Genomic DNA, 15,665 nt, shown 5'->3' with positions numbered 1-15,665 from the left:
GGCGAGATGCAAAATGTCCCTAAGAGCTGGGTAAACCACATGACTTGTTTAGCATCCACCAAGGCTCCAAGGAAAAGAGATTCCAAGGAAACATGAGCAATACCCCAAAGTAAAAGGATAAGAATGTGAACTGCACAATTACATTCTATCCTAGTGCTAGCTCGACGGGTTCTTCCTGAATGCAATAGACAGATAGGTGACTGCAGCCTCTAAAGATGTTGCTCCAAAATGTACTGATGACCACTAAGGAAATTATCCTTTGGCCTATGGGCGACACTCCAAGGTAAGAGGACATAAATGCAAATTTCAAATACATTCTATCCTAGTACTCGATCTACAGGTCCTGTGAATGTGACAGACAGATGGATGACTTTGGCCTCTATAGAGATTTTGCCCGAAACATACTGATGTCCAATAAGAAGTTTCACCGTTTGCTCAGTTGATGATTTCCTTAGTTATAGAAACAATCCCTTGCCATAATTTCTCAGGCAACCCTAAACTACTAAACAAGTCATTCACTTTGGGTTGAGTTTTGAATATTTTCCTAGCATAATCTTTTCTACACACAATGATCATTCAAGCTACCCACCTGTTCAGGTTCCTCATTTCCATTTTAACCCAGCTTGACACTTTGAACAACACCACAACTAGACTTACAACCCATAAATTCCTATAAGACAAGAGAGCTATCTCCTACACTACCGACACACCAGATCCATGCTGCCTCTTTCCCTCTCTGTTTTGTTTACGTTTTTCTCTCCAAGCCACCGCCATTTTGTCTTCTATGATGTCAAAACACATCTTCAATACATTAACACATTTTCTAAAATCAAAATATGTTTTCCATACACTGAACAACACCCGCCTTTCACCAATGCAGAAAACAAAATCAAACAAATTTAACTCTTTCTCCCTTTCCTCCAACCTCTTCCTAACCTACTATGAGATTCAGGGTCTCTGTAACACGGTTTTTTGGACTTTGCTCCTTGTCAAAGAATCGGATGTAGCTGAAAGTTGACATATGTATATTTTACAGCCACACACAAATTTTGTCAGCATTATCACTAACCTAAACCCGATAGTTTTAATTTTTATAGAGTAAAAATGATCTAGCCGACGCCATGGCCAATGATTACGAGCCAAGAGTCGAAAAACATTCATTACGTAAGCAAGGTAAACAAACACCTTTTGACGAAATGTTGCCCCACCCATCCACCAGACAGAAACTCCATCGGCTCTGAAACCAAAAGACTTTATGAATGGCGGAACGATACATAGATGTGGGTGGGTTATCAGTGCTAGCATAGTAATACTACTGTAGCAGTAGTGCCGCAACAGTACAGCAGTAATATACATGAATTAAACGTTTAGGCCAACTGCTGGGATCCTTGAGGATCATTTAGCACTTATTACAACTACTCGAAAAATTAGTTTTTATAGCCAGAAGTTAAATTTTCTAATCCAACAATGACCATGGTAGCCTTCAGTGTTACCCTGAATTATAACGAGGCGAAAGTGGGTGGAGCCTCATGAAGTCATCATTCTGACAATAATTATTGGTGAAGGTTTAAAGCCAATATACGGTACCAGCTATTTTTTTTTCAGTAGATAGATAGATTGCCAATAAATAAAAATTGCTTGACATTGGATATAGCAGTTATCAAATCAAGCTTGTCTACTATGTTTTTGATAATTACCAACTATTCCCTACATCTTGTCAATCTGATTGTGACCTATAAAGTAGACTGTAATTTCTTAGGAAACTTATTTTGGGAGTTAGACTAATAATCAAAGTGTTTTGTATTTATTAACATATTTTGTTGGTTTGTTCATTATGACAATTATCAGTGGAGAGGTTCCAGAGTTCATAAAGGTGTACTGCTTTGCTTGTATTTAAATTTGTATGTCATTGTTGCCAGAGGTTTAGCCTTCGTTACGTATAGCCAATCATCCATCGAGAAAGAGGGAAGAAATGCGGTCATAAGTTACGTAACGAGTGCGTTCGCAACCTTTTCTCTGAGTAAGTTGGCCCGTCTTCAAAAAAAGTCACTTTTACATTATAAGTACCAAATTTATTCAACCTACGTAATGCAGAATACAGTCAAAATTTATGTGTAGATATAATATGTATTCTGAATAAGCGTTATATTTATGAAATCCATAGATAAAAAGTTATTGCGAAAAAACCGTGTTACAGAGGCCCTGACTCTCATAGTAGTCCCCTCTAATTTTATTCTCCAACTCTTTACTCTCTATACATAATTTCTAATATTTTCCCCTGAAACTCCTGCTTTAGTTAATACATCAGGACAAAGAAGAAAAGCATGTGTTGTTGAGATTGCAGTCAAAAGTAAACTGAAGAGACCGAATGCATACCAGTTGGGTGGTCAGTACTTCAGCCCCTACCCTAGGTAACTATGTATTACCATAACCGCCTTGCAAAAGTTTAACGGCCGGACTTTACCAGCTTCGCCGAAAGTTATCCATATATCAAGACCAAGGGTTTGTGTTCGTGTAAGAATAATCAAGCTTCCAAAAAGTTTTGGTTTCAACTTCCCACTGTAGAAACCACACTACAGCAGTAGCTTATCATGATACAGTCTGTATGGTGGAGAGTCCAGAAACTGACTACATCCAGATTACTATTTGATGAACCTTTGATGGAGCTGACAAGTGATGAAACTAAATACTATATCATATACAAAAGATAAGAGATATTATGTTAGGTTGTACATCAATTAGAAAGTGAAGGAAAGATATGTTTTTTAGCCAGTTTGGTATTTTTTTATGTATCACCTTCCCTGGAAGTACTATGCTGTAAGGATAAAAAGTTTTCAGGAATTGTGGTTATCCCTTTAAACCTTGGGTATGATTATTCATGTGTTTACTTACTACACTACAAGAAAATTGGATATTTAAGATTTTAAGCTTAATAATTAACAGAAAGAATAACATTCTACAGGCAAACTACTTAAAAACTAAAGTTATATTCCCTAGGGAAATGGGCTTGCAAGAATTTTTATTCATAAGACACTAAATAATTCATTTTAAAACAAAATCATGTGACTACAAACCTCCACAATGGATGAGCAATAAACAACCCGAAAGGTTCTTATTTCTAAAACTACTTTACTATCTCTCCCAAAAATGTAATCATATATTCCCAATGGTGAGGCCTACCCTTGCTAATTTGTTTCAATACACAAAATTTTTTGTGCAATCCATTATAAAGCAAGCGGGGGAGATAAAAACAACCATATTGGGGTAGGTGAAATAAATTATTCTTATTTTAATGCATCGTCAAAACATTGTGACAGACCCACTTGGAGAACTAAAGGAAACACTAATTCTATTTTCATTTCTCATTACACAAACTCTTGAAGATCTCCATGCCTCAACTTTTCTCTTATTTTCTAGACTGGGATATAGAATTAAAATATACTGACCATGCTGTTAACTGTTTTCCAATACAATACAATACAAACAAGTAGAAAAAAAGACTAAAGTAAAATGCATATCAATTAAAAGCTTTCAAAGTCAGATGATTTCATATGCCAGGTCACATATCAAAAGGAATGTCATCTGCTATTTACTTCCTATTCAGATTAACTTCAAAACTGAGATAAAAAGAGTCAAAGTATAAAAAAACCAAGGTATCTTTACCTCCAAAATGTGATCAAAGAAACGTTGTATGAGACTCATTTCGTTAGGTTCATTAAAGATTGTAAAAGGACCTTCAAATTCTGGTCTGGGTGTATATTCAAAATCCTCGACATCCTCGCCGACTATTTCTCGATTCGTAATCAAGAACCCCTGAAAATAAAAACAAATTTTAAAAATTTTTTTACTTTCAGTGACCCTTAGTCATGATGTCTGGTAATCCTTAAGCTCTCCTGTCATGTATTCTCATCTTGTGAATGCTCCTTCAATACATATATTTACTTTATAAATTATTTTAACATTTGACTTACCAAACAAGCTAAAATTGTAGAGTAACACAAATCACCATGTTTACCTTCACATTTATTACACATTCCCAACAACTGTCATGCTTTCGCATAATTAATACAGTTCATGTATTTACCCTTGAAAAATTAAAGTTTCAAATAATATAGCCCATATTTAAAAAATACTTACAACTTATTAACATGAATACTGCATCTTATCAGGGACAGAAGATGCTAACAATTTTGATAGAAAAAATATTTAAATTAAAACTTAACAATGAATCTTACCTGACCATCAATCATATATGAAATCATCATTATCTGATCGGTGTTTGCATCAGGGAACTTTAACGGTAACTTGGTAGTTTCTATATCAAAAGCCAACACAATACAGTCAGGCCAAACAAGAAGATCCTCTCGTCGACTTATCACTGGAGGAGCTGTTCCTCCACCTCTAACAGAATACCAAAGACCAACAAATATCTTCAAGTCAATAGACACCCGGACGTGGTATGGAACATCGTACTCTCTGCAAGATATTTAGTGTTATATATAAATGCTGAGTTCAGTAAAATACAATGCTATGGAGAAGTAACCATACTCAATGATAGGAAAAGTTACGAATACTCTAAGTGCTGTAGTAACAAATTTTAAATACAGTGTATAAAAATAATTAGTACATTTTATCTATCAACTACAGATGTGCAACAATTTCATTAGCATTGTCATGACAGGAACTTTATTTTTAAATATCTATCATTTTAGTGATGACCTTTACAGTTAAAAACATTACTAAATGCATTAATAAATCTTCCATGCAATACATGTTTGATGTACACCTCAAATCTATTTTATCTTTCATACAACTATACAATTAAACAATTCACTTCTGACCCAATCTTTATTCTTTCTCACATGATATAACTTTAAACTTACCTCATATCTAATAAATTTTCAAAATGATCTTGCTGGCGTTTACTGACTTCATTACTGTCCCCAGAAATCTGTGCAGAAAACATTTCATGGTACACAGTTTTTGATTTAGCTACCTCTTTATTCCTTCTAACTGCAGAACTGATAGTCTGACGAACCTAAAAGGAATAACAAAGTTAAATAAAGACTAAAATCATTCCAAACAACCTGTACGGCATATAAAAAACAAATTTAATCATTAAGATATGAAAAAAATAAATAGTACAACAATTTTCAATGCATCTTAATTTCTTTAAAAACTTTTAATTTTCAACACTTTCAACCGTTTAACTATCATGGAGCATTTAAAAGACAATATTAATGTCAAAGGTCCTCTTATCACTGGACAATAACCTTTGTGGGCCATGATTTTTGTCAAATAACATGATACATAATATAGATAACCCACCTTTTCTTCAATTTTATTAGGAAAATCCCAAGAGACATAAACCTATCTATCTCCTACAAATGTACTTAGTCTTTTATTATACTACCACGTAAATGGTTCCCCAGTGTGGTCTTCAGTAGCTGACTTAATATTATTATGACTCAGGAATTCATCATATCTCCACTTATATTTCCATCAGGATGGAGTATTCCAGTCCTCCAAAACAGTCTAACGCAGCGAGCCGGTCTCGCTACCTTAATTTCCTTAGAGTAGAGAAATATATGTAATCACGCTAAACGCAAGTTTCCCTAATTTCCTTCACTGAAGTAGGCCTTAAGCCGTATTCTTTTAATTTTTTTGTTTATGTTGTGGTTCCTTAAGTAATTTTTGCCTTTAATAATTGCAATTCAGATCTGTTGCACTTGCAAGGAAACACAAACATAATCATCATTATACAACACTCCTTAAAGACAAAAAGCATTTGCGCTCTAATGTTCAATCACTGTCTCAAAGAATATCCAGGTTGGGAAAAGCTTGGTATATATAATCACAACATCCACAGGGTAACAGTATTTTGTGTTTGCAGTACTCGAGCATACATCAAGCATGACTCGCCATCCAATCTACTTAATGCAAATATGGTAAAATAGTAATAATATGTAATTCTTTTCTTCAACACCTATAAATCATAATTAGCCTTCATTTGTCATGGCAAAATCTTCCAGACATGTAACTTCTGTAGTCTTGAAAACAAGAATATCAAGCGAGTGACTACAGGATTGTGCAATTTTAATTGCTAGCCTCACTCTTTAGGGGCCACTTGGTTATGATTGAAGGGTTCCTAAGAAAAATTTACTTTTATAATTAGATTGAATTGCTTTTTGGACAGATGTTGAAAGGATCTGTCCAAAGGATAAGATCCTCAACTGTAGTGAAACCTGAGATAAGTCTAAAAGAGCCCCTAGTGACAGAAATGGTCAGGAACCAAGTTTAATAGCAAGGTCTATTAAAGTACAGGTATACCCAGAGAGTGAGGGCCTGCACTTTTATTACTTCAGTAAGTGCAGATATCTAATTACGTGAAATGCAGAAGTTTGTTATCCAGTAAAACTAAGTCACCAATATGAGTAGTGGGTGTGAAAAGTTAAATGAGGGAAAAAGTGCTACATTTCTTCCACACTGACTATGCTACAAGTAAAACCTAAAACTAATGAACCTGAACAGGCAATACTAAGGGCAACCAAATCCTAACACTTATCAGTTTTCAAACATAGGTACCAAAACAATCCAGCACCTAAAAAACTAATCATGAATGGAATTGTCACACGCAGATTTTCTCTTTGTGATAAAATAAAAACCCTGTGCTTACAGTCTTCCGAATACTACCAACAAAAAAATAATGGTGTCTCTGAGGCACACTTGGGTAACCTCTACAATCAATAGATTAAGGATAAACGAAAGGAAAATGAAGACAGCAAGCTGAATTAATTAAAAATGTAAGAAAAAAAGGCAATTCTTTACATGAGAATATAGGCAAAAAAAAAAACTCTTTACAATAACTCAAGTTTGGGGTGAAACAATGTGCTTCTTAAGCACAAAGCATGAACCTGTACCTGTATATCTGCCCATGACTGCACATTAACTGCTAAAGTCAGTGATTCTTACTTCAGATTATTTATGTTCGTGACAAAATATGAGAGGATGAATCCTTGATAATATTTTTCTTAAAATTCAATAGGCTTCTTTGTTCAATTAGACTAAAAGAAATACAGTAACTTACCTTTACTAAGTCACTGACTGTCAAGAAAGATAATTTAAGCAGGGTTTGTTTTAGTCCTGTCAGGTGATTCTCCTGAAAAGACAATGGGTACAGTGATGGAAAAGGAAACTGAAATTGATAACTGAACTTTTAACTAGCATGTCTTGAAACTATTTTCCAATTAAACAAAATAACCAACATACTATCCAATTAAAGCCTTCAAGGTCCCTGCTAAGTCAAATCATTTTAAAGATCCAATAAGAACTAAAATTACCTCAAATCTCTTAACATCTCAGTGAATACCTTGTTTCATATGCATGACTTACCAAATCAAGATCTTCTTTCTGCACAATTTCTACAGAAGCCAACAGGCCAGAAAATTTTTTAGACAAAAATGTTGTCACATCTTGAATGACATCTTTCTTCACCATTACAAAAAAGTAAGGGCGATATGGCAGCGAAACCTACAAAAATTGAGAAGGAATGAGTCTTGTAAATAATCAAAACCACACAAGTTTTTATGACAAAAAATCGAATCTAATTAAATATATCAAAATAAAATTTGAATCATCTCCACTGCACATAATAGGGTACATACTACTGTGTACATACTGAAAACCAATAAAGAAAATATGATGATTCCATCAATAATCTATTTTCAGGTGCAATCAGTCACTCCTAAGTGACTGTCATAATTTACCCAAAAGCTATAAAACAATGAAATTTTTTATATTATGTAAAATCAAGTATTATATATACTTACCAAGTAATTACATAGCTATTAGTTTCTACTTCAACAGCAGTCTTAGATTTTTAAATTCACTGCAGCGCTCGTGTAATTGACCCTGTCCACTTGTGGGAACGAATAAGTACAACATAGCTGAATAGCTCAATTTGTTTATGATTTATATCTATGCGTGGGGAGGAGGAAGGGCTCCAATCATGTAATTACTTGGTAAGTATATATTATGGAACTTTATCTTATTACAAAAATCACAATTTTTTAAAAAGTGAATTGCATTTTTCCTAACTACACAAACCTGAGGTCCTTCACATAAGGAATTACTTACAATGAAGACTGGAAAACAGCTGTTGAACTTTCAAACAAGGGAGTTAGGTAGTTAACTATCCATCTGATAGTTGGGAGTCCTGTCCCGACTGGACATAAATATTTCAATTTGCTTTTGGCCCAGGTGTCAGATTGAGGGGTGGCATCAGGTAGGCATCAGTGTAATGTAAAGGACCTCAGGTTTGTATAGTTAGGAAAAAATCAATCTACTTTTTAAAAAATTGTGATTTGTTACTACACAATATACAAACCATCAGTCCTTCACATTAAGGAGACTCATTTATTGACGAAGGAATCTAAGTGAGTCTCTATGAACTGACTTTTGCCACACCTGGGTTCTCTTCCAGGTCAATAGAACGAGGAAGGGAACCAAGCCTCTGACAAATTGATCAGAGAATACGAACTGCGAAATCAATAGTAAGACTTCTGGGCCATTTCAGATGAGGGAGGATCACGTAACCTCATATGAAAAGGTATGTAAAGTGTTCCCCCCCGTATTTGTGGGGGATGGGTACCAGACACCCCCGTCAATTGCTCGAACCCACAAATAGTTAGAACTCCCTTTTAAAAATGCTTATATCTGCCTATCCTGAAAGTTCTAATATCAAATATATACTTAGAGTATCATCCTACATCAAATATACCATTGAATTGGTATTATCAATATCATTTCAAAGTCATCGGAAACATTTTACCATTAGAAATATATGAACAGCCAAAAACACAGAGCAGAGAGAGAGAGAGAGAGAGAGAGAGAGAGAGAGAGAGAGAGAGAGAGAGAGAGAGAGAGAGAGAGAGAGAGAGAGAGAGAGAAGAGAGAGAGAATAACTCCTTACAATATCAAAAGATTGAAATGAACTTCTATAGGCAACACTTCTTCCCCTCCTATAAATACATATATCTCTTCCAAAGAAGAGAGAAGAGAGGAAGAGAGGGCTGAACAAGTATCTATTTGTCTGTCTATCAATTCTTTTGCTGAGAGAGAAAGAACAAGAGAGATAGAGAGATAAAGAAGGAAGAAATAGAAACACCAAATGTATACCTTATGTAACACCCAACATCAAATTTACCTTAAATTATTATCATATTACTGTATTAATCTTAGAGATTATATTAATATAATTTAAAAGTAATCTTAAACATTAGTACCCTTAAAGGTATATATGTACAATACATACTTCTAACACTTGCAGCTATGAGAGAGAGAGAGAAAGAGTTACTACTATGACATAGTACATATCTTGTAGAGAGAGAGAGAGAGAGAGTCCTTACAGTATTTAAAAGAGTGAAATGGAAAGATTATTGTATTTAAAATACTCAGATATGAATTTTGTAATTACAGTTATAGTATTATCATGCATATTATCTTATTATCATTGGAAAATATTAATAATAAACTTATTACATGCATGTACCATAACAATGATCTAATCTCAGTGAGAGAGAGAGAGAGAGAGAGAGAGAGAGAGAGAGAGAGAGAGAGAGAGAGAGAGAGAGAGAGAGAGAGAGATTGCATAAAAACCATTAAAATCGTTGACCACTACATGGCACTGCTCCCCTACCCTGTCACATTACTTGACATATCTGACAGCTTCCTGAGTTCCGAGGTTCTCTGGAGTTGAGAGAAGATAGGGAAATGGATACAAAGAAAGAGGAAGGAAAGAATTTTCATTTGAAATTAGTTTTATTATTATTATGAACTTTAGTAGGCAACACAACACGACCTTAGTTGGCAACTCCTCCCCCTTCTATTACATTACTTGATATATTTGACAGACGTGGACATCAGCCGCCTCAGCTTGGCTACCTGGACTTCAATGAGAAGATGCATAAGACTGGGATTTCCTTCATTCTTACATAATTTTTAATTTCTCAACTAAAATCTTACTAATTCATTATAGTATTTTCTTTAATGAATTGATTGCACTTTACATTGATATTTTTCTTTAATGAATTGATTGCTCTTTACATTAATATTAATATTTGAAAATTAGTAAATCTTTTATTTATCATACAAAAAAAATACTTCTCTGTAGAGAGAGAGAGAGAGAGAGAGAGAGAGAGAGAGAGAGAGAGAGAGAGAGAATTATTATTTCTATTATGTGATGTCATTTAATCTTATTAAACTTACTGATACAGTATGAATCAATATTAATATTTGAAAATTAGTAAATCTTTTTTGCATCATAAAAATGTATTTAGTCCTGAAAATAACATCAAAATACACTAAAGTGATTATTATCATCGGAAAACCCCGCAAATAGGTGAATTTCCTGCAAATAATTGGGAGATATGGTCCAGAGAGAAATCCGCGAATCCAGAGAACGCGAATGCAGGGGGCCCACTGTATATACAACCTTCATTTCAGAGACGATAAGGTAAATACAATTATGTATTGGGTTCGTCTTATGCCACTGCTTCCTTCACCCCCTTTGCTATGGGAAGGAGAGGATATATGCTTCTATAATATAATAAAAGAAAACAGATTGGGGTTTCATGAATAGACTTACCTGCATCAGCCACTCTGCCCAAAAGAAGAGCGTAGGATTAAAGGAGAAGAGACAGTCACTCTTGCAATCCTACTCACATTCATAACCACACATCTTAGGTAAGAGGCAACCTTGTCCTGTTAAAGGACAAGTTAGTAACACAACTTGTTGAGCAGCCATCACAGGTCACAAGGAAAAAGTGTCTGAGGACTTGTGGGCAATATGCAGGACAAAAGGTGATGGTGTCGTCTTCAACCGCAAGAGAGTATACAGTGGGCCCCCAGTATTCGCGTTCTCTGCATTTGCAGACTCACTGATTCACTGATTTCTCTCTGGATCCCATCTACCCATTATTTGGATGGATGTATGATATTTAGGGATAAAGCCCAGGCACTGGGGCCAAGAAGGCCATTCAGCGCCGTAATGAAGGTTAAATAAGTTGAATTATGGTAAATGAATGAATGAATTAGTGAAAGAAATGACTCATAAAAATAGACGTGACTAATAAATAAATTAAAAATATGAATTTCAATGAATGGAGTAATATATGTTAAAAATAGTTTAATGTCTTTAAAAATCTGTATATGATTTATAAAAGTTTACCTAAATATTATTAAAAATTTCTATACACTTTAAAAAGGAGATGAGAGCAGAAATGTCTGCTTCATCTCCCAAGATATTTGAGAGGGATTTACCCTGGAAATATCTTTCCCTTTGGTTAAAATATCTGGGGCAAACCATCAGAATGTGCTCCACTGTTTGTATCTAGTCACAGTAAGCACACACTGGTGGGCTGCTTCCTTCTAAAATAAACTGATGGGTTAAATAAGTGTGCCCAATCCTTAACCTCGTTAAAATAACCTCTGCTCGTCTGTCAAGCTGGAATGACGAAGGCCACGGCTGTATATTTTTCCTAATATACTTCTGTACTTACTGTTATTGGCAAGAAGAGGAGAAGTCCACCTTTCTTGCCACTTACTTAATACAAAAGACCTAATAGGACCTTTTAGGTCTGTATGAGGCACTTTCCTGAAGGTTGTTTCTGGCAGAGCGCTAGCAGCTTTTGCTTCCCTGTCTGCAGTCTCATTTCCGTGAATCCCCACGTGAGAAGGAACCCAACAGAAAGAGACTGACTTACACAGACAATATATACGAAAAAGTGACTCCTGAAGTTTTTAGATTAATGGATGAAAGCTATTAAATCTTTTGATAGCTTCTAAAGTGCTTTTAGAATCAGAGTATATGACAAAATCATTATTTGAGGGGAATTCGTCTATTAGCGGGGTTTTCAGACGATAAATAACAACTAATTAGCGTATTTCGATGCTATTTTCATGCCTAAATACATTTTTATGATACAAAAAAGATTTACTAATTTTAAAATATTAATATTGATCAAAACTGTATTAGTAAGTTTAATAAGATTAAATGATGTCACATAATAACAAAAATAATTCTCTCTCTCTCTCTTACAGAGATGTGTTTTTTGTATGATAAATAAATGATTTACCAATTTTCAGATATTAATATCAATGTAAAGAGCAATCAATTCATTAAAGAAAATACTACAGTGAATTAGTAAGATTTTAGTTTATAGATTTAAAAAATTATGTAAGAATGAAGGAAATCCCAGTCTTCACACATCTTTCTTTCGAACTCCCGGTCCAAGCTTAGGTCCAACAGCTGTTAAATATATCAAGTAATGTGACAGATGACAGGAGGGGAGGGAGTGTTTCTCTCTCTCTCTCTCTCTCTTCTCTCTCTCTCTCTCTCTCTTCTCGCTACTTCTCCTCTCTCTCTATCTCTCTCTCTCTCTCTCTCTCTCTCTCTCTCACTGAGCTGAGAGATTTTTATGGTACAGTATGTATAATGTGTTTAGTAATCATTTTCAAATGATAATAATAATAAAATAATAATAATAATAATAATAATAATACTAATAATAATAATAATAATAATAATAAAATAATAATAATAATAATAAATAATAATAATAATAAGTATTACAGAAGATGGATGCCGGGTACCAACTCAAGAAAAGAGGCAACAGAATCAACCATCTGATGTTCATGGACGACATCAAGCTGTATGGCAAGAGCATCAAGGAAATAGATACCCTAATCCAGACTGTAAGGATTGTATCTGGGGACATCAGGATGGAGTTTGGAATAGAAAAATGCGCCTTAGTCAACATACAAAAAGGCAAAGTAACGAGAACTGAAGGGATAAAGCTACCAGATGGGAGCAACATCAAACACATAGATGAGACAGGATACAAATACCTGGGAATAATGGAAGGAGGGGATATAAAACGCCAAGAGATGAAGGACACGATCAGGAAAGAATATATGCAGAGACTCAAGGCGATACTCAAGTCAAAACTCAACGCCGGAAATATGATAAAAGCCATAAACACATGGGCAGTGCCACTAATCAGATACAGCGCAGGAATAGTGGAATGGACGAAGGCAGAACTCCGCAGCATAGATCAGAAAACCAGGAAACATATGACAATACACAAAGCACTACACCCAAGAGCAAATACGGACAGACTATACATAACACGAAAGGAAGGAGGGAGAGGACTACTAAGTATAGAGGACTGCGTCAACATTGAAAACAGAGCACTGGGGCAATATCTGAAAACCGGTGAAGACGAGTGGCTAAAGAGTGCATGGGAAGAAGGACTAATAAAAGTAGACGAAGACCCACAAATATACAGACAGGAGAATGACAGACAGAACAGAGGACTGGCACAACAAACCAATGCACGGACAATGCATGAGACAGACTAAAGAACTAGCCAGTGATGACACATGGCAATGGCTACAGAGGGGAGAGCTAAAGAAGGAAACTGAAGGAATGAGAACAAGCCGGCAGCAAGATCAGGCCCTAAGAACCAGATATATTCAAAGAACGATAGACGGAAATAACATCTCTCCCATATGTAGGAAGTGCAATACGAAAAATGAAACCATAAACCACATAGCAAGCGAATGCCCAGCACTTGCACAGAACCAGTACAAAAAGAGGCATGATTCAGTGACAAAAGCCCTCCACTGGAGCCTGTGCAAGAAACATCAGCTACCTTGCAGTAATAAGTGGTACGACCACCAACCAGAGGGAGTGATAGAAAATGATCAGGCAAAGATCCTCTGGGACTGTGGTATCAGAACGGATAGGGTGATACGGGCAAATAGACCAGACGTGACGTTGATTGACAAAGTCAAGAAGAGTGTGAGCCTAGAAACGGCACACATAGTAAGAAAAGTGATGGACTCCTAAGGAGGCAGGATGCAACCCAGAACCCCACACTATAAATACCACCCAGTCGAATTGGAGGACTGTGATAGAGCACAAAAAAAAAAAAAAATTAAAAAAATAAAATAATAATAATAATAATAACTGTAATTACAAAAATCATACGTGAAAGTATTTTACAGAAATACTATGCTAATCTTTCCATTTCTCTCTTTCTCTTACAGAGATGTATGCTTTTTGTATGATATATAAAAGATTTACTAATTTTCAGATATCAATATTTATGTAAACAGCAATAATATAAATTCATTAAAGAATAAACTAAAGTGAATTAGCAAGATTTTAGTTTATAAATAAAATTTTTATGCAAGAATGAAAGAAAATCCATTCTACCCTGCATCTTGTCTTTGAACTCCAGTTAGCCAAGCTGAGATGGCTGAGGTCCAACAGTTGTCAAATATATAAAGTAATGTGACAGGAGGGGGAGTGTGTTGCCCACACTTGATCATGCAATTTCTCTCTCTCTCTCTTTTACTGAGATGAGAGAATTTCTATGGTACATGTGTATATGTTTATTAATATTTTTGCATAATAACAATATAACTAATTTCAAAATCATATGTGACAGTATTTTAAAGAAATACAATAATCTATCCATTTCACTCTTTTAAATAAGGATAACCCTCTCTCTCTCTCTCTCTCTCTCTCTCTCTCTCTCTCTCTCTCTCTCTCTCTCTCTCTCTCTCTCTCCACACGAGATACACGTATGTCATAGTGGTAACTCTTGCCCTCTGTTTGGGCTGGAAGTGTATGTATAAGTATATCTTTAAGGGCATTACTACATTTTATGGTAAAATAATAATATACAGTGGTAGTTTTCAAATAATATTAAGTTTAATGAGATTAGACAAAATAACATTCTCTTTCTCTCTCTCTCTTACTTACATGTGGTTATTTGTTTTGAAGTATAAATAAATGATTTACCTTATAACTAATTTTCAAATATTAATAAGATTAATAAAAAAAAAAAGCGATTCCCAGTCTTTTTATCCACTTGGAGGAAGGTGGGCAGGGGAATACATGGCAGTTTGATATAAGAATTGGCGGAGGGGAAGGAGTCAGAGTCTAGGAGTTATTCTCTCCTCTCTCTCTCTCTCTCTCTCTCTCCTAAGAAATAATTCCATAATTTCACTCGATGGTTCAGATATTAGATGGTTGCCATTCAATGCGCCTCTCTCTCTCTCGCTCCTATAAAAATTCAATAGTTTCACTCTTGATGGTCATATATATATGTTTGCCATTCAATGCGCTCTATCTCTCTCTCCTCCTTCTCTCTCTCTCTCTCTCTCTCTCTCTCTCTCTCTCTCTCTCTCTCTCTCTGTGTCTGTCTGTCTGTCTGTCTAAGAAATAATTCATAATTTCACTCTTGATGGTCAGATATATGATGTTGCCATTCAATGCGCTCTCTCTCTCTCTCTCTCTCAGTTATTGGCTGTAGGTATATATTTTTAATGGTAAAATGTTTAAGATGACTTTAAAATGATATTAATAATATAACCTCAAAGATTAATACAGTATCCCCCCGTGAATTCGGGGCAACACTGTACCTTCCTAATCATCTTACTACGCCAGAAAGAAATAGAGTTCTTGGACATGCCAGTAATAACAAAGAATCATCAACACTCAGGCCGAAGATGTTAACCCTTAAACGCCGACTGGACGTATTTTACGTCAAGATAAATTGTCTCTCGGGTGCCGACTGGACGTATTTTACGTCGAT

At 35.2% G+C, this 15,665-nt stretch overlaps 1 protein-coding gene across 1 annotated transcript in view; it reads right to left on the bottom strand.

Moving 5' to 3' along the window:
- LOC135212653 (DNA polymerase epsilon catalytic subunit A-like) overlaps window positions 1-15,665 on the bottom strand; it is a 186,244-nt gene that overhangs the window by 87,041 nt on the left and 83,538 nt on the right. The window contains exons 4-8 of the mRNA XM_064246280.1: window positions 7,393-7,530; window positions 7,088-7,159; window positions 4,884-5,038; window positions 4,236-4,476; window positions 3,664-3,813 (exon numbers count right to left, since the gene is read on the bottom strand). Of these exons, the coding sequence (XP_064102350.1) occupies window positions 3,664-3,813; window positions 4,236-4,476; window positions 4,884-5,038; window positions 7,088-7,159; window positions 7,393-7,530 (756 nt within the window). The remainder of the gene's footprint in view (window positions 1-3,663; window positions 3,814-4,235; window positions 4,477-4,883; window positions 5,039-7,087; window positions 7,160-7,392; window positions 7,531-15,665) is intronic.

Source organism: Macrobrachium nipponense, chromosome 41 (genome assembly GCF_015104395.2).
Source record: "Macrobrachium nipponense isolate FS-2020 chromosome 41, ASM1510439v2, whole genome shotgun sequence".
Lineage (NCBI taxonomy): Eukaryota > Metazoa > Arthropoda > Malacostraca > Decapoda > Palaemonidae > Macrobrachium > Macrobrachium nipponense.
Note: the sequence above shows the minus strand (reverse complement) of the source record. Positions and strands in the feature narration are given on the sequence as shown.